Genomic DNA, 25,683 nt, shown 5'->3' on the forward strand with positions numbered 1-25,683 from the left:
CTTTTCTTTATATAACGGTATAAAAATATCATTAAAGGTTTTCTGTTAATTCTCAGGTTGTGCTTTGGAAATAAGGACTTAAAATTTTGGGATATTCTTTTGACATTTATTAAAAAATTTTTGCTTGACCTTTACTTTAAAACATCGGTTTTCTTTGAAATATTTTAAATTAATTAATCAAGATTAGAACCGTACGAAAATATCAAAGTTCAAACATTTTGCTGAACTTAATTTTTGAATTTTAACCGATTTTCTACGCATTGAGGAAACGGAATGGTGACATCACGTACCCTATAATTATTTTGTCAAGTTACACATGTAAGAATAGATATACTGTTAAGCATTTGATAAAAATCGAGAAAATGTTTAAATTGAGGCCAGATTACCGGCATTTTCGTATGTTCCGCGGGGCGACGGAAATTTTGTTTAGTCATTGCTGGCTTATTATACTTTGGTCTTTGTGAAACCTAGAATTTAATTCCGTTAACTTGAAACCGCTTTCGTGGTTGAGCACGCGTCACAGATGTTAAGAAAAAGTCACTTGCATTCCCAAAATAAACTTCAAGTTGGTATTAATCTAAAAAAAGAGCATGTGACGTATATTATGTTTTTGTTTTTTGCACATTCATTAAAAGATTGATATACCTGATAATCAACGGCGGTTCTTAACTTTAGGGAGAATATGTAATGATAAATCATGACAACAATTTTATACACTTAATGATATTTTTTTTAAATTTGTTTAGAGTTTTTATAATACTATACTTTTTATTTAAAACTTTTTCTTTATTTTGTTTTTTTTTGCAAATTTTTTTTACGTGGAAATGTTAAAACTTGTTTCTCACTTTTGTCACTCAATTTTCGGAAAAATTTAAAGTCATTTTGATCAGGTGCCGGAACGAAGCACAATTTAATATAGGTCACCACCGAATATTAACGTGACATCAAAAGTTCACAAAGTACCAGCAACATTTTGCCGTTCGATTACAGATATTTGGCAGCAAGTGATAAAATTCCAATCGAGACATTGTTGGTTACCACGAAATATCGCCTAAAGGGTGAAATGCCTGTCCGTGCTAACCTTAAACTTCAAGTGAATCATAACATATATACAGACATATAATACAGAAAGCGCAGGGAGCAGAGGATAGGCAAAACGTGGATGGGGTATAAGAAGCAGAAATTTTGCCCAAAGTTTTATATAAGTTAAACAGATGAGCTCCAGAACAGATTCTTTCCAAATTCTATATAGAGTGGCCAAAAGTCGTAACAAATTTTTTAAACAATCATTTTTTACGTGTGCGTCGTACAAAAAAGTCATGCTAAAATACTTTTTACTTTTATCGAATAAGCAAGCTCATTGGTGCACGATGAAGGGCGGAGTTTGAGAAATGCCAATGAGGGGCAAATTGGGCTAGGGAAAATTTTAATAAAAATTGATTTAAAGTAAAATAACAGTGTTGACTTTAAAACGTTTTTAAAAATCAATTATATTAAAAGGGTCGTAAAAAATAATAAAAAATTTACAAAATTTTATTAAAGTATTCATTTTTTTGGTTAATTTGGTTTGTACTTGTTGTACTTTTAAGTTTGACGACTTTTTCTCGGAAAATATATTTGTGGTTTATTTACTAAGAGCACTAAGAGGATAACTTCCCTCGCATATTACAAAGAGTTACGAAATAAACTGCGGCATACTTGTCCAAGTGGGTGGTTTGAGCACGTGCAAAAATAGTTTCAGCTTATTCACGCAATTAACATTATTTTGACTTTTTTAGACCATCTTTTAATTATCATAACAAGCACATCTGCTAGCCTACGTCACATTACGTATTAACCGCTTTAAAAATATATTGCTTAACTTTAATTCCTCGAAAAATAATAAAGATTATCATTTTCTCATTATTAATACGTTGATAGGAAACTATAAAATGTAGCAGATACACGTAAAAAGCTTCGGGCGATTATGGTGGTTCACTTTGTGTTTCGAAATATATTCTGTTGTCAATTTTTTTTTAGAATAAAACACAAAATCGCAAGTCCTCACCGCTTTTATTTTGTAATGCCGCAAAGAATGGCACAAGGCCACAAAATAATTAGAACTTTGTTATTTTAATTATTAAATGATTCATAAAAGTTATTTTAGGAAATATCTTAAATCAAAAGCGAATAGGAATTAATACCGGCGCCGTTTTATAGCGATCGAATTTGCAATAAACGATAATATATTTCCTTTGGAATTATAACATTTTAAAATTAAAACAAAGTTTTGTTTAAAATAAAAAGTAAATGTTTTAATATTGCGCATTTATAGTTTTATAATAGTTTCAAATCAAAAAAATAAATATTATTTAAATGTTTTAATCTGTTTGTGTTTTGAATAACCTGCCCTAAAAAAACCATTTGTTTTAATATATTAATTTATGTAATCTTTTTTTATCAGAATAGAAAATATATTTAAAATGATGAGGCACTTACTATATCATCGTGGAATTGATGACGGCTACGTAACCTACGTCACTGACTACGTCATCGGACTACTATTTGTAATATTTGCGATATGCTTGGGCGCTATGTCAATAAAAGTCAATATGCTTCGAAAAAAAGAACAAAGACAAAAATCGAAAAAGAACAACAAAAAACAAGTTGGAGATAACCGTAGAGACAGTTTAAATGTTTTTATGGATTTTTCCGTTATCGAAAAAGACTTTTCAAAGAGCCAAGACAATATTTCTTCAAACCCAAATCATTCAACAAATTTATTTTATCTAAAATTAACGCTTTCGTTTATGTTTTTTTCCTGCGGGGCAATGCACTTGCTGGGCGGTCTTACGCACATGGGTGTACAGTACGCACCGATGACGTCACTTTCTAGTGACGTCGTACATGATGATTTGCTATATACAAAAACTCAATTGGAGAGAGATATTGTAAACAGAAGAGTTTTATTTCCTCTCTATGTTGTTTGGCAGGTGGCAAATATATTTGGAGGCTTAGTGGCCGGATTTATTCTCTTTTCTGTTCACCTTAGCTTGACGTGTGATTTTATTTCAAAACCAAAAAACTGCACCCGTTCTTCGCGCGCTTTTTCGAATACGTCCGCTAGGAGTCACTCTTCAACTGTAAATTCGACAGCACCATTGTCAAAGCCGAGCCGCAATCCCGTTTCAAAATGCGTGCTCATAAACTTTGTAGCTTTTCATCGACTGTGTTTTAAATATGCGCTTAACACTGTGGCAGTCTTGATGGCAACTTCAAATTTTCTTTACCACGCATGGAATATTTATGCTTATAACTCGGCCATTCAAAAAAGAGTCGAAAGCGTCGAGAAAATGGAGGAACTGTTAAACGCAGGCGTAGCAGTGCTTGATAGACATTTTTCCTCACAAGATAAACACCTCAATCTAGACAGTTTATGGGGAATGGACGCTACCATACCAATTTTAGGCCTGGCTATATTTGTTTATGCTGTAATGGCTACATGCTCTGTTTTATCGCACTTAAAAGAAACAAACTGCAAATTAGGCGCAATGAAAGAAGAAGAAAATAAGCTTTCTGTTGTGCTCGAAACCTGCCAAGAAGGCTTTGAAAACTGTGATTCTAATCTACCCCAAGACCAAAACAAACAATCTGTAAACTTAAATGCACCAAGCTTTGGTCGCTTTTATCGTAAAATCTCGTTACTGTCACCTTTTTACGTCAAGAATTTTCGTTGTTTAGGGGCTTGGTTGGTTCTAAGCAGCGGTGTCGTTCAGTTTGGCTTTTCAAGTCAGTGTGGAAGCGACGATGCTTACGAAAAAGGTCTCTGTCCGTTTCCGGATTCGTTTAACCATAACAGCGTGTACCACGTGATGCTTGGTTTAGGAATGTCGTTTTTGTTTGTAGCCGAATGTTTTCATTTTTGCTCGGAAATATTTATGTTAAACCGCCAGTCCAATAAAATTAACGTTGATGTTGTTTAAATGGCAATAAAACTTTATTTAGTAGAATTTATTTATTAATATTTATTCTTTAATGTTATTGTTATTCATGCTCGAAATAAACCAATATTTATTAATATGCTGTTCTACTTTACTTTTAGTAAATTTTGTTAAAATATAGTTCTTTTTTTTATTAAGGCAAAAGCATATTAAAAATATAAATAATATGATATATTTATTGGATGATAGTTTTTAAATTGAGTTGCAGTCGTAACATTTGTTTGGCACACATGTCTTGCCGAAATGTGAGAGATACCAGGTCTCAATTACTTGCATGTCATGCCGCAAAAATTGACATGTCATGTCATAAGCTATTTGACAAAAATGTGATTGTCATGTCTTATATATTGGATGTCATGTCGCAAAATTTGGAATGTCTCGTCACAAAATTTGGAATGTCATGCCGCAAACTTCGGAATGTCATGCCGCAAAATTTGAAATGTCTTGTCACAATAGTCCGAATGTCATGTCGCAAAACATGAAATGTCTTGTCACAAAAATCCGAATGTCATGTCGCAAAACATGGAATGTCTTGTCGCAAAAATCCGAATGTCATGTCGCAAAACATGAAATGTTTTGTCACAAAAATCCGAATGTCATGTCGCAAAACATGGAATGTCTTGTCACAAAAATCCGAATGTCATGTCGCAAAACATGGAATGTCTTGTCACAAAAATCCGAATGTCATGTCGCAAAACATGGAATGTCTTGTCACAAAAATCTGAATGTCATGTCGCAAAACATGGAATGTCTTGTCACAAAAATCCGAATGTCATGTCGCAAAACATGGAATGTCTTGTCACAAAAATCCGAATGTCATGTCGCAAAACATGGAATGTCTTGTCACAAAAATCTGAATGTCATGTCGCAAAAATTGGAATGTCAATTCAAAAAAACCAATGTCATATAATTCCGTAAATTAAGTCATAAAAATTAAAATGTCATTACTATTAAAAGTTCACTAAATCATAGTTTTTAATTTGATTTCCATCTGATATTGTTTATGGAAATGTGAAAGAAACTAGTACATAGTCAGAAAATTTCTAAAATTAAATTTTAGTTTTTTGTAATCAAAACAAAAGCATAACTATATTTTTATTAAAAAATTTTTATTAGAAAAACTTTTTTCTTTAATTATATTTGTTTAGTTTCTTTTAAGATGTCTAGTAAAAACACTTTTCATTTCTGTTCATTTCTATTTGAAACAAAGTTTTGACAACGATTTCAGCTAAAACTTATCCACATTGTAACAGCAGTGTGTCCTGTTCCAGTTTTTTTTTTTTAAGAAACATTTGTTAACTCATTTTAACCACCAAGTTGAATCTATAGTCAATGGCGTATTTTTCCTTATTAAAAAGGTTACACCAAAAAGTGTTTTATACTGCAAAATAAAGCTATGGTAAAACTGTAAAATATAACGTTTTTTAATTGTATTATAACTGTAACATGTTACTACATTGTTGCGATTTATTTTTATCAAAATATATTCGTGTATTCGATTTATCTAATCATAATACACTTGTTTATGGTAGATGGGCATGCAGAATTGACAACATTTTTATTGTGTATGAAACATTTTAGATACTTTTTAGATATGAACACATTTTTTTTTTAATTTTAGACAGGAAATTTATTTAAACGGTCATTAATCTGCAATAGCAAACCGAGTATAATATGGCTAAATAATGCTTTTTATGGTAAGTTTGTTTTCTGCAAAAAAAATTAAAAAAAAGTACAACAAACGGGTCAGAGAGGACAAAATAAAAAAAATAATTTTCCTATGTCTGCCACCATATGATCTTACGACGAGACGTCGTGTGTCACGTGATTCGCGAGCGTTGGGACTTTCTCTATTTACAATATTTAGCTTCAAATCCCGATATCTTAAAAACTACTTGACCAATTTTTAAAATAATGGTATCCTCGTGCAAGTTGGAAAAATTCCAACATAATTAAAAAAGAAACTCTACGACCGAAATCTCTTTAAGTTTTAACATTTTTTGCTCGATTTATGACGGTATGTGATCACCTTAGCCCTACTGGGCCTACCTACCGTTTTTGAAAAGCACCTCGGCAGTATGATATCGAAAATGATGAAGAGTTTCTTACAACCCCGGTAGATCTTCTTTGACGGGATTAAAGAAATCGGTGTTCGATTTAACCAAACAAGTTCCAATGTGCTTTCTGGACTTGGTTGCCTTCACCCGAAAAGAATGGTTAGTTGCCTTCACCCGAAAAGAATGGTTGGTTGCCTTCACCCGAAAAGAATGGTTAGTTGCCTTCACCCAAAAAAAATGGTTAGTTGCCTTCACCCGAAAAGAATGGTTGGTTGCCTTCACCTGAAAAGAATCGGAAATTAATAAAGTGCATTGTTTAAAGTTAGGTTGGCGGCAAACTGGTACATGCTTGATGTTGATCCCGAAAATATCGAAGCTGAGGACCGACTGTTAAAAAAATATATTACACCCAGCCAATGTTCAGCTATGAAAGAAGATATTTTAATTAACAAAAACATTATAACACTGCTGAAGCTGGCGTTAACACGGCCCACGACGTCATGCAACGCGGGACCGTCTTTTTTCAAATTTAAAATAATTGAAAGTCGATTACGCAGCAAAATGCGCCAAGATCGACTACAAAATTTAACGTTATTGTCCGTAGAAGCTAATCTTCGGAATAAAATCAACTTAGATCAGGTGGTGGAAAGTTTTTTCTTAGCTTCACCACGGCGTTTGATGCTATATTAGGCATTTGACGCAACAACACAGTGTTCATTGTTAAATTGTGTTTTTTGTTGATTTATTTAAGAAAGGTTTATGTTAAATTTAAGTTTATCTAAATTTTTGTCAAAAATTAGCGGTGATATTTCTGTATTAACAACCTTAAAATTTACTTGAATAAAATCATTTTATCTGTATCTTAGGTTATAGGTTACAAAAATTTACCTACTGCTATTTCGCAAGAGACCGTCCTTTTAAAACTGTTCAAGAATCTAAAATGGAATGATTAAGGCGCCTTATTTCAAAAAACTTTCTGGCGGGAGAATGCCTCCTAGCTATGCTATGATCTTTATTTGGTATGTAGCTTATTGCGCATAAGCTAAACTTTCTTTCACATTAAAAACAATTAAGTTTAACTATGTCACATTTGGTGGAAATTACTTCTGTTATCTCTTATTGATTTTAACAAAACCTTATGTTTGCCTGACATGTGATTCTATTCTTTGTTATTCTTTTTAAAAACAGTTATTTATGCCTTCCTAACAGCAGTTGTATTCTTGGATTTTGGAATTTTTAACTTTTAGCTTTACCGTTAATGAATTTGGAACTTAATTTGAATAAGAAATTGCCGTATAATATAATTACAGTGAATTCACCTGCGTGGTTAACTTAAGAAATTCACCTGAGTGATTAATTTAAGAAATCCATTTGCGTGGTTAATTTAGGAAAGGGATTTTTGCGACATGACATTCGGATTTTTGTGACAAGACCTTCCATGTTTTGTGACATAACATTCGGATTTTTGTGACAAGACATTCGGATTTTTGCGACATGACATTCGGATTTTTGTGACAAGACATTCCATGTTTTGCGACATGACATTCGGATTTTTGTGACAAGACATTCCATGTTTTGCGACATGACATTTGGATTTTTGTGACATAACATTTAGATTTTTGTGACAAGACATTCCATGTTTTGCGACTTGACATTCGGATTTTTGTGACAAGACATTCCATGTTTTGCGACATGACATTCGGATTTTTGTGACAAGACATTTCATGTTTTGCGACATGACATTCGGATTTTTGTGACAAGACATCTCTTTTTTAAAGTCGAGACATAATGTCAAAAAATATGTTACGACTGCTGTTGTTTAAATTGGTATATCTAAAGATTGCAAAATCGACATAAGTCTTGTTTTGTTATTAGATAGGGAAATTCCCTAATATTGTATAAAACCACGTGTGCTGCATTTGTAATACTAGACTTTTATTCTCAGAAAGGCACAACCGATGGACTATACTAAAGTAGGGGATGCGGGATAGTGCCGGACTGTATGTAAACGTTAATAAAAGTTTGCGGAATGCGGGATGGAACGGCATTTTTGTATTTTACTGCGGAATATATGCAGTATTTACCTCAAGGTCTTAGGGTTAATGCGGGATTGACTTTAATAGCATAGGAATGAATAGAATGATGCTAAAACGACTATAAAGTGCAAGGGAAGATTGGGGAAGGGTATAAAAATCCCGTCCTTTTTCGCATTCAGCGTCTTTTTGTTAACGTTTACATTTTTTTTTTTTTTTTGTAGGTTTTTTATTTTGTATTATAGATATCAATAATTTAAAACAACACAATGAATTTTAATTTATGGTTAATTTTTGGATTTGCAGTGGATTTAAAGTAAAGGTAGGAAACTTAAAATTGTGTTTGGGTATTACCTAGTGTTTAGGTATTTTTTTGCTTAGTTTTAATATTTATTTAATATTATGTAATAATAACATTTATAGTTTTGGGATTTACTAAAAAAACATGATTTTTTATATTTAAATCTACATATGATGTCAATAGCACATTTTAAAGTAGATTGTTTCGTTTAGAAAATTGGTAAACTTAATTTGGTATGAGATTTATTTGGTTGTGCTGCAATTTTTAATATTGAAAAAAGGTAATAATAGAACTTAAACAACAAAGCAGCAATAGTTTATTTTATTTTTGGTGATGTTTTATACAGTTTAATTGGAAAACAACACAAATATGTGTTTAATTTATTTTTGAAAAAAAATCAACATTTTGAACATGGAATATAATTATACAAGGCAAAAAAAAGTCTTAATATTAGAGTTTTTTTTTAAACCATAATAAACAAGTTAAATTATCACTGTTTGTTTTTAAAAAGAAGTCTACTAAATCAATACAGGTTAACATTGCCAAGTGTTGCAAGGTTGTTTATCCAACAAACTTTTAACGCATTTCGTTGTAATTTCCCATCTTCTCTTGCACTTCCTTGTCCGATATTTAAAACCTCCGCCGCAACTTACTGTACAATCTGACCAGGGCGTATATGGGCCCCATTCCAAACCTACATATGGTAACATTAAAAAAGTTGAGCTTGGTTTGGTAAAATAAGTAAATAGATTTATAAACTAGAGTTTTTTTAGTGATTTTGCACTTTTAAAAACCTTGCTTACGTTTTTTCTTTGGTTTCCAGTTGCTATTAGCATCAGAAGGCAGATCTTCGCCATCTAAAAAAATTACATGAGTTTTTTCTATTTTTAAAGTGTAAAACTTATTTTTAAAGTGTAAAACAAAATATCTTACAACATATTAATTTAAATGGTGTTGAGCTTCCTATAATATAACATTAGACAAATGCTCTGCGAACTCGGCAAGAAACATTTGACTGTATCCAGTGTTGTGTGGAGTGGCCTTTATAACATTATCAATTTACCTTCATCACACGCAATAAAGCATCTTCGTTTTCGTAAAACTTTGCCCAAGCAAGTCCCCGATTTGCATGTTCTAACACTATACTGGTACCCTAAACCACATTGAACATCACATGACGAAAACAAAAACCAATTATTCCAAATTCCGGTTGTGCAACTCTGGATTTGGCATTCTCTTGTCTCTGTTAAGTTACCAACACATTTTCCTGTTCGATCTGGTGTGTTTATGCATGTTCGAACCCTGTTAAATTGGTAAGTTCACTTAATTAGTGCGTTAAAATTTACTAGTGTAAAGGGGTTTAAAAGTTGCTTAACTTCTAAAATGCAACCCCGTTATGTTGCCAAAAAAATATAAAAAAAAGTTATAGATTTTTGATAAAAAAAATTTCAATTTTTTCAGTTTGCTATTACCTGGTTTTAAACCCAGAACCACAGGTGGCGCTACACCCTGACCAACTTCCAAACCTTGTCCAAAGTCCATGTTGAACTGCAACATTAGGATATGTTTTAACTTTTTAAAAAACAAATTAAATAAAATCCTCTTTACCCAAAGTATCACACAAAGGAATGCCACATGATTGCCATCTTACTTCACTTGATGTTGTATAACACCAAGGTTCTCCAGGATCTGAGCCAGGGTTTCTACAATAATTATTGAGCAAACCAGAACTAGGGTATTTACCTGGAGTGCTGAAACAATCAAAAACTAATAATATAAATTAATTCCCCACATTCTTAGTATAAGATGTGTTGCATATTTATTGTGATTATTTTCAAAAAAAGAAATGGTTTTTAAAAATTTGACAACATGGCTTTTAAAAAATTAAATAGTAGAAAAATTAATTTGAGATTTTGTACTAGGAATGACTGTGTGGAGATTGTAAATTCCAGTTTTGACAAGTGAAGCCATCTATAGTTCTGCTTTTAGTTCCCCTATAACTTGTCCCCAAATTTGATGAGTGATAACAGGTTTTTGGACCTGGCTCTGCTAACTCTGTTTCTGGTGCGTTGACTAATTTAAACAAGTATTTAGAAAATAATAAGAATGCTTTTTATTTTACTTAACTTACTAGTTGGTAAACATAATGGCACATTGCACTTTTGCCATCTTTGCTCACTAGATGTCGTGTAACACCAAAGACCAACAGAATCAGAGTCAGGATTCCTACAATAATTTTCAACCAATCCAGAATAAGGATAATCACTGGGAGTGCTAAATAAATTGGTTTAAATTAATATTTTTTTTATGTAAAAAGGGTATTTAACAATTTATATTAAATTTACAACTGATGTTCATGTGGTGATTGTGAATCCCATCTCTGACAAGTTAACCCCCCTTCTGTTGTGTTTTGTTCACCACTGTAACCAACTCCTAAATTCTCTGGTTTATAACAATCAAGTTCATCTTGATATTCAGTTGTTTGCATCGGTTGTAGTGTTGTTTCTAAAAATAATTACTTTAAAATTGTTATATAATACTATACTTGGTACTTGAAGTTGTTTATGGGGGTTTTGTGATTGTTTTCAAAGCTTTAAAAAAACAAATCTCATTTACTACTTAAAACCTAAGTAGTAAATGAGATTTGGTTTTTAATAATGCTAGTATACTGAAAACAATAAGTTTAAATTAACATTTTGGAGTTTATCGTCTTAATTTTTTAATAAATATATAATATATTACAACTTTTGCATGATGAAAGCAGATTTTTACCTATTTCTACTCCTTCATTATATTATTTAAGCCTTGTTTGAAATTTTAAAATAAACTGACCAGTTGGCAAACATAAAGGCACATCACATCTTTGCCATCTTTGTTCACTAGATGTCGTGTAACACCAAAGACCAACTGAATCAGAGTCAGGATTTCTACAATAATTGTTGACCAATCCAGAATCAGGATAATCACTTAAAGTGCTAAAAACAAAATATTTACCTTAACAGTTATTTATTTATTTCGATATTTAACAACTAATATGAAATTTACAATCGATGTTCATGGGGTGATTGTGAATCCCATCTTTGACAATTTAACCCCCCTTCTGTCATGTTTTGATCACCACGGTAACTAGCCCCTAAATTCTCGGGTTCATAACAATTAGTAGTGATCTCTAAATAAAAAATTTAATTTTGCGCTTCTTCAAATATTTTAAACTATAAATTTACATTAGAAGTTTAATGATTTCAAATTAATGTTAATAGACCAATAAACCCTTGGTTGAATTGGCAAATAAGCTATCTATTAATAAATTAAGAATTTGTTTCATTTTATTTGATTACCGGCTGATTCACATGTTGTTACATTACAAGATTGCCATCTTTGGTTACTAGATGTCGTATAACACCAAATTCCCCCAGGGTCAGAGTCGGGGTTCCTACAATAATTGTTCACTAAACCAGAACCAGGGTATTCACCTGGGATGCTAAAAATAAAAAAAAATCCTTATAATATATTTTAAAATTGTTTTTCTTTTTTGGCTTATCTTATATATTTGCAAGAAACAGATTGATATTTAATTTAAACTTCAAAGAATCTTACAATCGATGCTCATGGGGTGATTGTGAATCCCATCTTTGACAAGTAAACCCCCCATTTGTTATAGCTTGATTGCCTCGGTAACTAACCCCCAAATTATCAGGTTCATAACAGTTAATTGTTGCTGGGTCCTCTGTCGGTTGGGTCCCTGTCGTCAAACATGATGGTACATCACATTTTTGCCATCTTTGGTCACTAGATGTTGTGTAACACCAAAGACCAACTGAATCAGAGTCAGGATTTCTACAATAATTGTCGACCAATCCAGAATCAGGATAATCACTTGGAGTGCTAAAAGCAATATATTCACCTTAACAACTATTTATTTAAACCATTTTTTGTTAAAAATGGTATTTAACAACTCATATAAAATTTACAATCGATGTTCATGAGGTGATTGTAAGTCCCATCTTTGACAAGTCAACCCCCCTTCTGTCATGTTTCGATTGCCCCGGTAACTAGCCCCCAAAATCTCAGAATCATAACAATTAATTGCTGTAGAAACTTCTGTTGGTGTAGCAGTTGTTGTTTCAGCTAAAGTTGTCTCTTCTAACAATAAGTAATAATGACCAATAGTTCGTATTGTTTATTTTCGTATTTTATTAGCCATTAGTAATTTTTTAACCTGGTACTCCACATATTGGTACATCGCATTTTTCCCATCTTTTATCACTTGTTGTGTAACACCATGGTCCCACTGGGTCTGAGTCAGGATTTCTACAAAAATTTTTACTCAATCCTCCATCAGTTACTTCATCTGGTGAACTATTAAAGGGATAATGGTTAAAATTGAAAAAACTTTTCAATTACCAAAAAAAATAGATATTTAAGTATGGTATGTACATCATAACAAATATCTATATCACATAAACAATTTCTGATCCATGCAAGTTTAAATGATATTGATTAAAAGCAAAATATTACTCAGAACTTACTTAGAGTGGCTGTGTGGAGTCTGAGAGTCCCACCTTTGACAAGTGTAACCGCTTATGGTGCTGTTAAGTTTTCCTCTGTAAGTGAATCCAGAATTTTGTTGAAAATAGCAGTCAGTTGTTTCTGGAACAACTTTTGGCTGTTCTACTACTGGTACTAAATATATTAAAAGAAAGTTTGTGGATTTGTTTCTTTTTTCTGAAATTTTAGGAACAATGAAATTAAATATTAGTACCTGCTGGGTTACATAGAGGGACTTCACATTTTTCCCACCTCTTGCCAGTTGTTGTATAACACCATGGTCCCACTGGGTCAGCGTCAGGGTTTCTACAATAATTTTTAAGCAACCCTGCCCCAGTGACATCTTTTGGATCACTGTTAATGAAAAAAGTGTAAAATTTTAAAAAGAACTTTTTTACTCACATTGGATGGTAACAACTGCAAGGGTATCATAATAAACAGACAAAATACATTTAGTTGCTGCCACAATTGTAGAAAAAAAAAAAATAATAAATATGGTGTTTTTGTCATACTTATAGTTAGTGTACTTACTATGAATGACTATTGGGTGTTTGAGAATTCCATCTTTGGCAAGTCAATCCTCCTATAGTGGTGCTCAAAGTACCTCGGTAACTTGCACCTATATCTAGCGGGTTATAGCAGTCTGTTGTTTCTGGTATCCCACGTTTACCTTGGCAGTTATAGAATAAGTTTAGTTGTAAAAGATCTTCTTTGGAAAGCATTGTCCTTTGTGTTGTAAATGGTTCGTTATTTTTTCTGTAAATTATTTTGTTTAACATAAAAACAATTTAATTTTTTTGTATACTAAATACCATTTTAATTGATTTTTTTACTATTAATATTTTTATATTTACTATTATCGTGTTTTATTGAATTGACATATTTGATTAAGCAATATATTAACCCCCATACAAAGGGGGATTATTCATAGTTACATATGTGGGGTATGTGGACAGGAAGTTATTTTCTTTAGCCTTCTCCATACAACTTTATATTAAAAAAAATAATTTTACGTATGTTACCTTAGTACTATAGTTGGGTCATCATTTCTACTAAATGCATAGGAACTATATTGCATTATTGATTTAATATCATATGGGATACCCAAGGAATTTATTTCACTTGAGGGAAGCTTTTTAAAGTTAAATTCAGAACCTAACATAAAATAAACAATATTGTATTAAATTTTAATGCAAATTTTTTTAATAATTTTTAAAATTAAATAATAATTTATTTTAAAAACCTTTATTAAAAAAATTAAAATTTTTAAAACATATTTTTTTTTAAATTAAAATTTTTTTATTTTTAATAAGAAGTTTGATATATTTTTATTATATCATGAAAAATAGTTTGCTTACCTGGCTTAATATTTTCAGTGTTTATTTTAACGTAATCGTCCCTATCAGGACGTTGCTGTTCGTGCCATACGCCCAACGCATGCATAACCTCATGTAAAACTATTGCTACTGAATAACAACCGCCGCCTAATGAAATCTAGATAAGAAAAAAGGCACTTTTTTATTGTTTAAGTAGCATTCTTTTCCTTGCCTATTTTTTAACAACACTTGTTATGTGGATGCTTTCATATTACAGTTATAGCTACTTACGCGTTGGGGGCTTTGTTTTCTCCCTACAGATGACGAACATCCACTTCCTTTTCTGAACATTATCACAGACGTAATGTCCTCCGGGGTTTGGGGTTCGAATCTCAGGCACGTCATCGCATTGTAAATCCCCAGCGCTCGATTAATGGCACTTGTTGCATCGCTGTTTTTGGCTAATCAAAGTAATTTAAAGATCAGCAATTCGCATTTATTAAACTTCGTTCTTAAATCAACGGCTTAAAGTAAGTTTAAATGAACTTGGCTGCACAACATGATGTTCTTGGTTCGATTCTCACTAAGTTTACGTTTTTAAGTCATTATTTAAACGGTGTGTTTTTTGCTGTCTGGTAAGAATAGTTATCGTAGCCCACGCTTTAGAATTTGGCGTTGCGTTGACATTTTACCTATCTCTGCACTGTAGCTGTATGGAATTCGGTAATATCCATCGTCGGTGACGTCGTTAGTCCACTTTGCTACGACACTCGAAAGCGATCTTAGTTGCCAACCGTTTGATTTCATCCAACGATATTGAAAATCTAAAAACGCACAAACCGAATTTTATTACAGTTTAATTATGTTGATTTAAAAAAAAATAACAAAATCGTAAACTTTTTCTGTTTTAAGGTACCTGTAACACACATGTCGCCGACCTGCCATTGACATTGGCAAGTAGCACACCCATCTGGTCCTGTTTCATAACCACAATCACCACATTCCAAACCAGGACAGTCAATATCGGGACATTGCGCATCTAAAATTTAAATGGTAAATGTTAAATACATCTTAATCTAAATAATAGCTGACTTACACATTTTTTTTGACAATCATTTAACTTTTATTATCCTGTCATATGGTTTAGTAGCGATTTAATTATTTCTATCGTCCTACTTTAAAATTTTATAAACATTGAATTTAGAGAGCAAATATTTTACATTCTTTGACACTGACATCTACCTATAACGTACCAGCATATTCAATACTCAACAAAAAACACGATAAAATTAGTAGACCAATTTGCCATCTTTTCTTCGACCACATATTGCAAAGTTTTCTGCTTCAAAAGCTTAACTATCGCCTAACTTTTATACAAAAGTATTCGCTAACCTTTTTCTGTTGTTGCAAAATTATGTAAGAGGATTTGTCGAACTTGCAAAATCATTTTTTAGTTAGTAGTGCTATTACAGCATGTTGTTGTTGGATTAACTTTGTTTATACTTAATTTGGGTCAGTAACTTTAAAAAGTTTGCATTTTTGTTGGTTTTTGGTTAAACTATTAAACTCACTTTTAAAGGTGTACAGAAAGTCTTGCACACTCGAATGACTTTGTTTTGCGTGAAAACAGATTGCTTAGGTCAATTCTCAATAGAATATTACGTGGTATTTACAATTTTTACGTGGGTTAAGTTAAAATCAAGATATAAGTTTTTATTTAAAATTAGGGGACGTTAACACTTTGTTGTTTTTAAGTCCAGTATTGTTAAAAAACATGTTGAGTTATATACCATGGCGGAAACATACTGGTGTAGCGGTCTCCGTTTTTTAACTAACGGTTTATTCGACTGCTGGTTAGGATTTCTTGAAATAACCACGCAGGTAAATTCACTGTATAATTATATTATACGGCAATTTCTTACTAAAATCAAGTTCCAAATTCATTAACGATATAGCAAAAAGTTAAAATTCCCAAATCCAAAAATACAACTGCTTTGTAGAAAGGCATAAGAAAACTGTTTTAAAAAGAATACCAAAGAATAGATTCACATGTCAAAAGCAAACCATAGAATTTAAAAACAAGTTTGAAATTAAAAGACAGCAAAATAGGAGTTAATATAAGGTTTTGTTAAAATCAAAAACGATAACAGAAATAATTCCCACCAAATGTGAAATAGCTAAATTTAATTGTCTTTAATATTAACAAAAGGTTAGCTTATGCACATTAAGCTACACTGGTAATTAAATAGCCTACTGCATTGTATATATATCTTATTAAACGATTTTGTTTCTTTACATCTTGACCTCGCCTTAGCACATGTAATTGGACAATTAAATTTAGCTTTAGTTTAGTATGACCTTGTAATCTGAGCAACAACAACATTACAAGAGTTGGGATGGAATTACGACCACCTTAAATACACAAATTTACAAAAAAGTTTTGTAACTTGATTGTTAGTGTTTTGTTTTATTTTTAAACACCGTTATAACATCAGTTAAATTACTTCAAGTAAATTGTTTTACTAAAAAAAGATTGTTTAAATTTCACAGCCTGTAGGTAAATATGTTGAGCAAAAGCAAAATTATAAACTAGCCAATACAAACAAATAAGTTTGGTTTGCTATTTAAATAAATTCATTATTTAGTATTATAAGTGTCGTTAAAGTTTAGGAATTCGTTACGCCAGAAGTAATACATTTTTTGTTTTTAGTTGTTAAGAACAAAAAAGTGCAAGTTACACATGACCGATTTCTCACATTCAGGTTGTCACAACATGTCCGATTTCTCACATTCAGGTTGTCACAACATGTCCGATTTTTCACTTCCAGGTTGTGTGTCAGAAGTTGATTACTCTAAAAACTACAACCGTACAGCAACGAAGCCAATTTACCAAAATCAAAAAACTGCTAATGATGCAACTGACAAATACCTAAGTTGGTATCAAGTACGAAATTAACTTGTTGATGCTATAGTAAAACATGTAGTTTAGGGTAATTTTTAAGAGTTGCATATTTTTAAAAGTTTCTGGGCAATGAATATTTTTGTCTACCAGCTGTAAGACCAATGTTACTTGTTGCCTAAGCTTCGGGATGGTTTTAACACCTTACGGGAAAATTTTTTATTGCAAAAAAAGCGAATGTTTTAGAAACTTTTATTTAACATTGAATTTTAAAATGTTTTCTTTTTAGAAATTAAATAAACGTTGCATTATTGCAATAATTGTGTGCGCAGTAATTGTCGTGACTGGCATATTGGGTGGTGGTGTTTATGGTATTGACTTGGCAGTCAGTTAGTATAAATTTATAATTTTTATTTTTTACTTTAAATAATTTTTAATAATTGCAAATTGTAAAATTGCGATAGGCAAAAGTTTTAATAAATAAAAAATTTTAAAAAGTTAGGTCTGCGGTTTAAAAAGTGATTTTTTTTATTAAATTTTAGAATTTTCGTTTACTTCGACATCAGATGTTGATGGTAAGTATACATCGAACACTTACTTTGTGTATTTAAATAAAATCCAATGTCTTGGTATTAGAAAAATTAATTAAAAGGGGTTTTTAATAGTTACGATAAAAATTAAGTAAAAATTCTTTTTTATATAATCATGTTTTATAGACTCATTTATTGACCCTAATCAGCCTTAATTTGATGAAATGGCGAAGATTTTCCCTGTTTTCAAATACTGTAAATTCTTTTTATTTTTAAGTTTTTAAAAGTCTTGTTTCAAAGTTTGTAAGTAAAATAAACATACTATTATGATTACGTTTTACGTTTTTTTGCCAGAAATCGTTAACTTTGTGTTGTTTTGGGACAGTTATCATTATTATTGATAACCATGTTAAAGCGGTTATTATGGCAAACAAAGCGGTTAAGATAGAAAAAGTTTACACGTAATTTAAGTACCACACCGTTTGGTAATGCGAGCGATTGTGTTTCCTTATAACTTAACCGGCTTTTATACTGACATTTTTCCTTTACCAAAGTTGAACAATGCAAAAGATACGTTAATTAAAAATTTTTTTTACATTAAGCTTTGTTTTAGGACATACAATTTGACAAACAAACTTACGGCCTTTCAAATTCACTTTGTTATGACGATGCGAGCTTAACAATAGAAACCAGACAATAGACAGGACTGAAATTCGACCAACTCACATTTCCAAATTAACAAAATTGTGTAATTCTAGTTGGATTGTATTATTCAGTTTCCTTATATATACAAAAGCAATTTGAGAAAGTTTTCAGCAGATGATTTTGTCAATTTAAAAATAAGGCCCTTGCTTTTTTACAGAAGGTATAGTTGGAATGAGAAAATAGGCTATATTAAACAAAAAAAAACTAAACTAGTCAACAATTAAAACGTTGGGAAGGTGGCCGGTCAATTCAACCCGTGGACAACTCAACACCGGGCAACTCAACGCCGGACAACTCAACCCGTGGACAACTCAACTCGTAAACAACTCAACCTGTGGACGACCCAACCCGTGAACAACTCAACCCGCGGACAACTCAACACCGGACGATCCAACCCGTGGACAACTTAACCCGAGAACAACTCAACCCGAGGACAACTCAACCCACAAAATCTTGTTTTGAATTGTAAAACTGCTAACCAACGTGCAAAACATTCAAAAGTTATGTGTCTACTTGGACACGAGCTGCTCGGCGTTGATTTATTCGCCGTTCAAGTTGTGTGGTGTTGAGTTGTCCTCGGGTTGATTTATCCACGGGTTGAGTTGTCCTCGGGTAGAGTTGTCTGCGGGTTGAATTGTTCACGGGTTGAGTTGTCCTCGGGTTGAGTTGTCCACTGGTTGAGTTATCCACGGGTTGAGTTGTCCACGGGTTGAGTTATCCACGGGTTGAGTTGTCCGGTGTTGAGTTGTCCGGTGTTGAGTTGTCCTCGGGTTGAGTTGACATGGAACCCGTTGGGAACTAAGGTGTAATAATGTGTATGCTGTTCCTGTTTAGTAATATAAGTTCCTTTTTTTTATTAAAGGTTTTGTCAATATAATTAACATAAAATTATCTGATACAAGACAACATGCAGACCGTGTACTCAACTTCAGGCCAAGTCCCTCAGCAAATGCCACAACCCGAAATATATGGGGGTTACAGCCAGCCAACAACAGTCTACCAGCCTCCTACTACCGCTGGTGTTGTACACTACGGCCATCCGCAAGTAGCCCCCGTGCAGACAACTGTAACTCACCACACTGTAAGTCGGCCGTAAAGATGTGATAATAATACATGGCATTTGACCAAAGGCAGATTGTGAAAAGCTATAAGTATCTATGTAGTTTTATTTCACGTATTTATACAAGGGGTATAACAGAAGAAACTTTATTCAATATCACAAAATAAACAAAGTTTTATTTTTTTTAGCAATCAGATAGTTGTACGGGAGCCAAATGTTTTATCATTTTTCTGATCGTTTTAATCGTAATGGGTGTGGTTGGGGGTATTGCCTATGGTATTTATGTTGCAGTCAGTAAGTATAAAACTATGATGGTAAAATCGCAAAATTTTGAAATACCTAAATATGTTTATTTACGTGTCCATAAAAATTATAAGGGCATGTGACTGATTACAATTTACAACATAACTGTTTTGATTTATTTTTAATTTTAGCGATTTCGACCGCCGCAGTGGATACGACATCTAATCTTTTTGGTAAGTACATGAAACTTTAACTTTGTTATTTAATAAAAGCTGGGATAGACGAAATCTTTAATATCTACAAAATTTGTTAGTGAAGTGGACTATACTTAAAAAGATGAAATAGTTTTTTATTGCTTTTTTACGATATTATTTTTTTGTAGGCTCCACGCTTACCTTCAATCAGCCATAATTTTGAGAACTGGCGAGGATTATTTTGTAAAAATATGTAGTATATTGATTAACTTATCGTGACACAACTAGCACAAGTTTACATATTAAAATAATTTAACATTGGCCACAACAATATCAGTGTTACTGTTTGTACAATTTTCTGTCACTTATACTGTGATTTTTTTAAAGTTTTAATTATTTTGTTTTAAAGTTTAAAATACAAATGTACATATTATATTAGCATGTCTGTTTGTGATTTTTTGTACCACTATGCTAGTTAGTAGTATAAAGTTTATTTAAGTATCATGAAATTAAAAAGTTGTGCAGTTCAGTTACAAAAATGAAGATTGTTGTTGTAATAAGATAGAGATCACTGCTGTTATTGTAGAAACGAGTCTAGCCACGCTAATATATTTTAGGTTTAGTAATACTTTTAGCCTGAAACTTTTGTAAAATTTAAAAATTCTAATACTTGTTTTATTTTAAGAAATTAAATAGCTATATGTTTATTTATCACAAACAAAAAAATTTGCCTGCGAAAAGTTTTATTTGTGCGGTTAGCATATATTTTAAATGGTAAAAAAAATCCCCGTTTTTTTAAAAACATGCCGCAATAAATTTTATAATTTTGCTCATGGTTTTATTGGTTTAAATGTATCTTGTCAGCTTATTACATTAATACATTAGTTAGTAGCGAAAAATGATGCAGTCATTCACCGATATTCCTCACATTTCTAAGGGTAAAAATGAACATGTTAAACGCAAACAAAAATTAAAAGGTAAATGTTCATATGTAGATTTTTACTCAGTTTTATTTTTTTGTTATTACTGTTTTTGTGCTAGATGCTATATTACTATGATTTATTTGTCCAATTTTGTTCTATTAAAACTGTATTTTTTTATAACATGATCTAATTATCTTATCAATCTGTCTATTCAGCTATTTGCAAATTTAATTCTATAGTCTGACTGCAAAACTCATTGGTCAATTGGTTTTGTAAATAGCTTTAATTTTTTGTTAAAATAGTTTAAATCTTTTTATAATGGATAAATAAGAAAACTTGAAGTATACTGTTTACTTGTTATTATAGAAAGGCCAAGAAAAAAAGCCCCACAGGCAAAAAATGATTCAAAGAAATTAATTATTGGGGCTGTTATTGCACTATGTGTGGTCTCTGCAATTGTGGTAGTTGTTGGTGGGTCTTAGATTTTTTTCTTTTTAGTCAGATAGTATTTTTTAAAATCTATTTTATTTTATTATATATATATTTCTATATATACATAAATATATATATAATAATAATTTTGTTTGTACTATAAATTAGACAAATTTTTAATTTTAAAATATTAAAAGTTTTTTTTATACACCAATAAATATTATAAACTTAACCCAAATTTAAAAATAACTTGCAAAATTCTGCAAGATTTATATGTCTAAGGGCCAAAAAAAATTAAAATATGTTATCAAAACCTTATTTTCAAAATATTGTGTTGTAAATATTTTCAAAATATTGTGTTGTGTTAAAATAATTTAAAAAATGTTAAATTAATTTATAACTCATATAGAACTTTTGTACAACATTTACATTAACATTAGTTTTTTACTACCAAACAAAACTGTTGTTAAAACGCCTGTAAAGATATACGGGTGTTTGCTCGGTACCTATTACAAATTTCTTTGTTAATTTATTATAAAACTAACAAATTTCATTGTACACAAATATTGCAAAATGGTTGGTGAAGTAAGTCTATAAACAAAATAAATACTGATTTGCAAGTATATGTAAGCACACACTATTACAATGTTAAACATAGTCTTAGTTACTGGTGGTGACGACACTGTTACTTCGGAAGAAGTGCAAACTCAGTTTACTGGAAGAATTCAATTAGTTGAACTTGATGAAGAATTTGTTGAATGGACGCCTGAAATGAGCGATCTAACTTCAGAAAAGGCAAAAGAGTTGATTGAAAAAATCACTCCAAAAGTAAACTTTTTTTTAATTTGAAATACTTTAATTCTTATAGAAAATTTTATTTGTTTTTTTTTAATAAAAATAACATATTTAGATTAAAAGTGCATATAAGAAAGAAGGTTTTCAAGTTAGCAATATTATTGTGGACACATTAACAGCTGACCCACCCAAGACTGTAGCTCGAAATGAACCAACTCAGTCAATTGGTCGTGCACAACTTTCAACTGAAACTGAAGTAAAAAAGGTAAAATTTGTATTTTGTTTTTTTATTTAAATTTGAATATTTGTGAATTAATTTTTTGATTAATAAACTGTTATTAAATTATACTATTTTTTTATTACAAAAATTGGATATTATTTTTGATTCTTTATTTACATTTTTTTTAGTATGCTAATGTTCAAACCATTAACATTGGTTACAAAACTGAAGGCATAGCAAAAAATAATGCAGTAATGGTAGCAAGTGTGAAACCAGGTAGATGGCCTGTAGTAAAGAAAGGTTTAGAAAGTAGATTGGCAGCTGAAGGAATTCATGGAAGGCTTAGTTCAGCTAATGGTAATTTTTAGACAGCTATTTTAGTTTTTAAACAAAAAAATGTAAAACAGATTTTTCAAATGAAATTCTGTTAGATAATTTATTAAGTCTCTATGTAATTTGTTGCGAAAATTCTCTAATTAGTTGGACTAATTTTAATTTACTTTTATAGTATTTGCAAAACTTATTATAGCCCATGCAAAATATCTTTTTTAAAAAAAAATATTAAAAGATTATAAAAAAATTGAGTTCTATTATTAAAAATAGCTTATATATTTTAAATTTTGTTTAGTTGTTCCTGATTTTTTATCTTCCGTATCTGAAGTAATATCCCAGGACCCAGTCAATGTTGTGTTACCCTTGTCCGATGAACCACAAATGGGTAAGTTTACCTCTTTATATAAACACACCTAAACAACAACTTCTTAAAAAAGTAAAAAGAAATTTTTTATTGTATTAATTTTTATTAACTTTTTTAGATTTTAAATATCAAAAAAAATGGTAAATAAAGTTTTAGAGTATATATATAAATTAAATAATTTTAATACTTTTTATAAATATAAAAATTAGCATGTTTTTTTGTAGAGGAATGTGATTGTGATGCAGTATACACAGTGGATGTGATTTGTAATTGTGCATCTAGTTGTTCTGATAATGCTGGTTTAATATTGGGTGGAAGAGAGAATTATTTTAGCGCACATACCAAATTATGTGTATCTGCTTACTATGCTGACTTAATTAAGGTAAAAACAATCTATTAAGAGTTTTTTATCATAGGTATATGTTTTTGTTTAAACTAAAAAAACTAGATGTATTTTTAAACAAATTAGTTAAATAATTTTTTAAGAATTTTATTGCTTAAAATTTAAATGGTTTTTCTTAAGATGTTAAATATTGTACTTTACTAAGTAACTCTTGGTAAGCCAAGAACTTATTAGCAGTTAATTGTAAGCCAGCATAAATAATCTCATTCTGTCTAAGCCAACTTAAAAAAAGAGAGTTTACTTAATGTTAAAGTAATGGGTTGGTTTTCCCATATCCTGAAAATTTATGTTTTAATTATCATTTGTTTTTAAAGGGAAGTGGTGGAGAATTTGAGGTTTTATCCCAGGGTAAATTTGATAAGCTGGAGAAGGGACCCGAGAAAAGAGGATTGGTTCCACATGGAATAAACTGGAGGTTATCGGTCATCTTATTAAAAAGTAATTTATTATTACCTTTTTTCTGAATATATCTAAATATTTTAAGAATGATTTTAGTTACACAGTCAATGTAGGAGTCAAATACACAATTAGACAAAGTTAAATTAATTTATAAATATTTTTGTTTGTAATTATTTTTTGGGGGATTTTAGGTTCAGGAACAGCAGTTAAGCCAACATTGCCAACTGACCCAGCAACTACCACAACTTCTAAACCTGCTCAATTTAAGGAGGATGGATTGTTTTTAATTAATTTACAGTACAATAGGTTAAATGATGAAGAGATTGTATATAGGTATTTATATTAATAAAAATAGGTATTTTTAAAATAATTTAATAAATATTTTTTTTTTTAATTTTTTAATTTGTATTTTAATGGCTTTATTTAATGTAAAAACAATGATATTGTGTAATAATCAATTTTTTTACAAATTTTATTTATGGCTTTTTAGTATTGAATTACAAGATATTGAAAGTAGGGAATCAACTGCATTAAAAAATAAAATGGAGCCAGTGGTAATTATATTAAAAAAAATTACTTTTTATATAAATATACTATTTTTTTATAAATCACTACATTTTTTAGAAATTTTTTAACAATTTTTATAGTTTTACAACTTATAACCTTCAATAAAAGACATTTGTGATGGTACCTATATCTTATTAAACCCTATTTTTTGTTAAATTAAGTTGATATACATCTTTAAACATTTATATTTTAGTTCATAGCAGCTCCTGAAAAATCTGGTTTTAGTGATGTAACAGTGAAATTTATTCATTTTGACCAAGCACATGGTAACAATGGTGTGATTGTGTCAGCTAGATATTATTCAAGTAATAGTTATGCTGCACAGGTAGCTTCGATATTTTTAATGTAATTGAATATTTTTTCTACTAAAGTTTCTTTATACATGGTCAGAATACTTGGCTTCACTACATGAGGTTTTTGGTTCTATCATGCTGTAGCGCCTTTGAGTAAGGTGCATTAAAAACTTTTGCCAAACTAACACTTAATTAGCAACTTGATTAAATATAATCTATTATATTCCAAACTACTAACAACTTGAGACTGGGTTGGGGTAACTGATGTTACTCTATGTTTAGGTCATGAAGTCGACCTCTCCACGTCGAGGATAAAGATATATTTATAAAAAGAGTAAGGCTCCATAAATAGTACAACTTGAGCCAAAATTAATTGGTAGGTTAAGTAATGTGCTTTATAATTAAGAAATTTAAAACCATCAAAGGCAACTTGAAACTGGGTTGAAGCAAAAAATCTTCCCCTTTATGTTTAGTCTGTAAAGTTGACCTTTCTACATCAAGGATATTTATTTAATTGTTATATAACAAATGTAACTTTATATGCATAATTATTTTGTTTTGTTAAATTTTTATTGGTAATATCTATTTTTTTGTCTGTTAGATTGCAGTTGATCTAGAAAAGAAATCACCAAGAAGAGTAAACAAATTAATTGAAAGTGGCTTTCCTCCTAATGATCATTTTGAACTTATTGGTTTCAGATGTAAGTTGATATTTATTATGTCAGTGTTTTAAGTTTTAAAATTTGTGTAAATTCTATTAATGCAACTAAATAGTAAAATAAGGTAAAAAATATTTTAATTATCTGGTTTTCGTATAAAAAAAATAAATAAATAAAAACATAAATTTTTTTAAAATTATAATAATTTATTTTTTAGACTCTCAGAAATTTATTGAAGAAATGAAAAAAGTAATCTAGTTGTCTTACTGTCAACAAGTTAGATCGTTTTTTATTTTTTGTTAATTAAAAAAATTATTGTGTTGACTTGGAATTTTTTCGTTTGAATATTTGGTGATAATTAAATCAAGGTTTATTACAAAAACTAGGCTATGTAACATTTCTGGGATATTAGTTGTCTGTTTACGTTTT

General features: G+C 30.7%; 5 protein-coding genes across 5 annotated transcripts; 4 read left to right on the forward strand and 1 right to left on the reverse strand.

Annotated features, from left to right (window-relative positions):
- Positions 1-2,462: 2,462 nt before the first annotated feature.
- On the forward strand, positions 2,463-3,962 carry LOC145750727 (uncharacterized). Its single transcript, XM_082566812.1, has one exon. It carries the CDS (start codon positions 2,463-2,465, stop codon positions 3,960-3,962), a length of 1,500 nt encoding a protein of 499 aa, XP_082422938.1.
- Positions 3,963-8,622: 4,660 nt separating this feature from the next.
- Positions 8,623-15,598, reverse strand: LOC145751307 (apolipoprotein(a)-like). The gene is made up of 23 exons (XM_082567421.1): positions 15,489-15,598; positions 15,152-15,274; positions 14,928-15,059; positions 14,527-14,696; positions 14,278-14,413; positions 13,942-14,074; positions 13,451-13,675; positions 13,134-13,273; positions 12,901-13,054; positions 12,591-12,730; positions 12,343-12,514; positions 11,969-12,256; positions 11,710-11,852; positions 11,417-11,540; positions 11,204-11,346; positions 10,717-10,876; positions 10,503-10,645; positions 10,291-10,444; positions 9,980-10,122; positions 9,844-9,919; positions 9,435-9,673; positions 9,175-9,228; positions 8,623-9,065 (listed from the first exon to the last, which is right to left on the reverse strand). Exons 1-23 carry the CDS (start codon positions 15,559-15,561, stop codon positions 8,905-8,907), a joined length of 3,426 nt encoding a protein of 1,141 aa, XP_082423547.1. The 5' UTR covers positions 15,562-15,598; the 3' UTR covers positions 8,623-8,904.
- A 1,111-nt stretch (positions 15,599-16,709) lies between these two features.
- On the forward strand, positions 16,710-17,976 carry LOC145751320 (uncharacterized). The gene is made up of 5 exons (XM_082567435.1): positions 16,710-16,792; positions 16,946-17,179; positions 17,424-17,523; positions 17,677-17,709; positions 17,851-17,976. The coding sequence occupies exons 2-5, from the start codon at positions 16,976-16,978 to the stop codon at positions 17,877-17,879; spliced, it is 366 nt and encodes a 121-aa protein (XP_082423561.1). The 5' UTR covers positions 16,710-16,792; positions 16,946-16,975; the 3' UTR covers positions 17,880-17,976.
- Positions 17,977-19,138: 1,162 nt separating this feature from the next.
- LOC145751321 (uncharacterized) lies at positions 19,139-20,307 on the forward strand. The gene is made up of 4 exons (XM_082567436.1): positions 19,139-19,450; positions 19,618-19,723; positions 19,864-19,905; positions 20,055-20,307. Exons 1-4 carry the CDS (start codon positions 19,277-19,279, stop codon positions 20,081-20,083), a joined length of 351 nt encoding a protein of 116 aa, XP_082423562.1. The 5' UTR covers positions 19,139-19,276; the 3' UTR covers positions 20,084-20,307.
- Positions 20,308-20,764: 457 nt separating this feature from the next.
- LOC145750728 (uncharacterized) lies at positions 20,765-25,565 on the forward strand. Its single transcript, XM_082566813.1, has 13 exons — positions 20,765-20,843; positions 21,156-21,260; positions 21,880-22,049; positions 22,132-22,281; positions 22,425-22,593; positions 22,865-22,954; positions 23,158-23,315; positions 23,651-23,774; positions 23,927-24,068; positions 24,226-24,289; positions 24,496-24,627; positions 25,197-25,296; positions 25,472-25,565. Exons 1-13 carry the CDS (start codon positions 20,765-20,767, stop codon positions 25,510-25,512), a joined length of 1,524 nt encoding a protein of 507 aa, XP_082422939.1. The 3' UTR covers positions 25,513-25,565.
- Positions 25,566-25,683: the final 118 nt, after the last annotated feature.

This window comes from Corella eumyota, chromosome 4 (genome assembly GCF_963082875.1).
Source record: "Corella eumyota chromosome 4, kaCorEumy4.1, whole genome shotgun sequence".
NCBI lineage: Eukaryota > Metazoa > Chordata > Ascidiacea > Phlebobranchia > Corellidae > Corella > Corella eumyota.

Excerpts from the sequence above, each read along its gene's own strand:
- LOC145750727 (XM_082566812.1), top strand. The coding sequence starts at position 2,463 with ATGATGAGGCACTTACTATATCATCGTGGAATTGATGACGGCTACGTA.
- LOC145751307 (XM_082567421.1), bottom strand. The coding sequence starts at position 15,561 with ATGTGGTCGAAGAAAAGATGGCAAATTGGTCTACTAATTTTATCGTGT. Across the intron at positions 12,257-12,342 it reads TCACCTCATGAACATCGATT|CACTCCAAGTGATTATCCTG; the intron begins GTAAATTTTATA and ends TATTGCTTTTAG. Across the intron at positions 9,066-9,174 it reads CTGGAAACCAAAGAAAAAAC|GTTTGGAATGGGGCCCATAT; the intron begins GTAAGCAAGGTT and ends TACCATATGTAG.
- LOC145751320 (XM_082567435.1), top strand. The coding sequence starts at position 16,976 with ATGACCGATTTCTCACATTCAGGTTGTCACAACATGTCCGATTTCTCA. Across the intron at positions 17,180-17,423 it reads AATACCTAAGTTGGTATCAA|AAATTAAATAAACGTTGCAT; the intron begins GTACGAAATTAA and ends TTTTCTTTTTAG. Across the intron at positions 17,524-17,676 it reads TGGTATTGACTTGGCAGTCA|AATTTTCGTTTACTTCGACA; the intron begins GTTAGTATAAAT and ends ATTAAATTTTAG.
- LOC145751321 (XM_082567436.1), top strand. The coding sequence starts at position 19,277 with ATGCAGACCGTGTACTCAACTTCAGGCCAAGTCCCTCAGCAAATGCCA. Across the intron at positions 19,451-19,617 it reads CAACTGTAACTCACCACACT|CAATCAGATAGTTGTACGGG; the intron begins GTAAGTCGGCCG and ends TATTTTTTTTAG. Across the intron at positions 19,724-19,863 it reads TGGTATTTATGTTGCAGTCA|CGATTTCGACCGCCGCAGTG; the intron begins GTAAGTATAAAA and ends TTTTAATTTTAG.
- LOC145750728 (XM_082566813.1), top strand. The coding sequence starts at position 20,765 with ATGATGCAGTCATTCACCGATATTCCTCACATTTCTAAGGGTAAAAAT. Across the intron at positions 21,261-21,879 it reads TGCAATTGTGGTAGTTGTTG|TCTTAGTTACTGGTGGTGAC; the intron begins GTGGGTCTTAGA and ends TGTTAAACATAG. Across the intron at positions 24,290-24,495 it reads AAAATAAAATGGAGCCAGTG|TTCATAGCAGCTCCTGAAAA; the intron begins GTAATTATATTA and ends TTTATATTTTAG.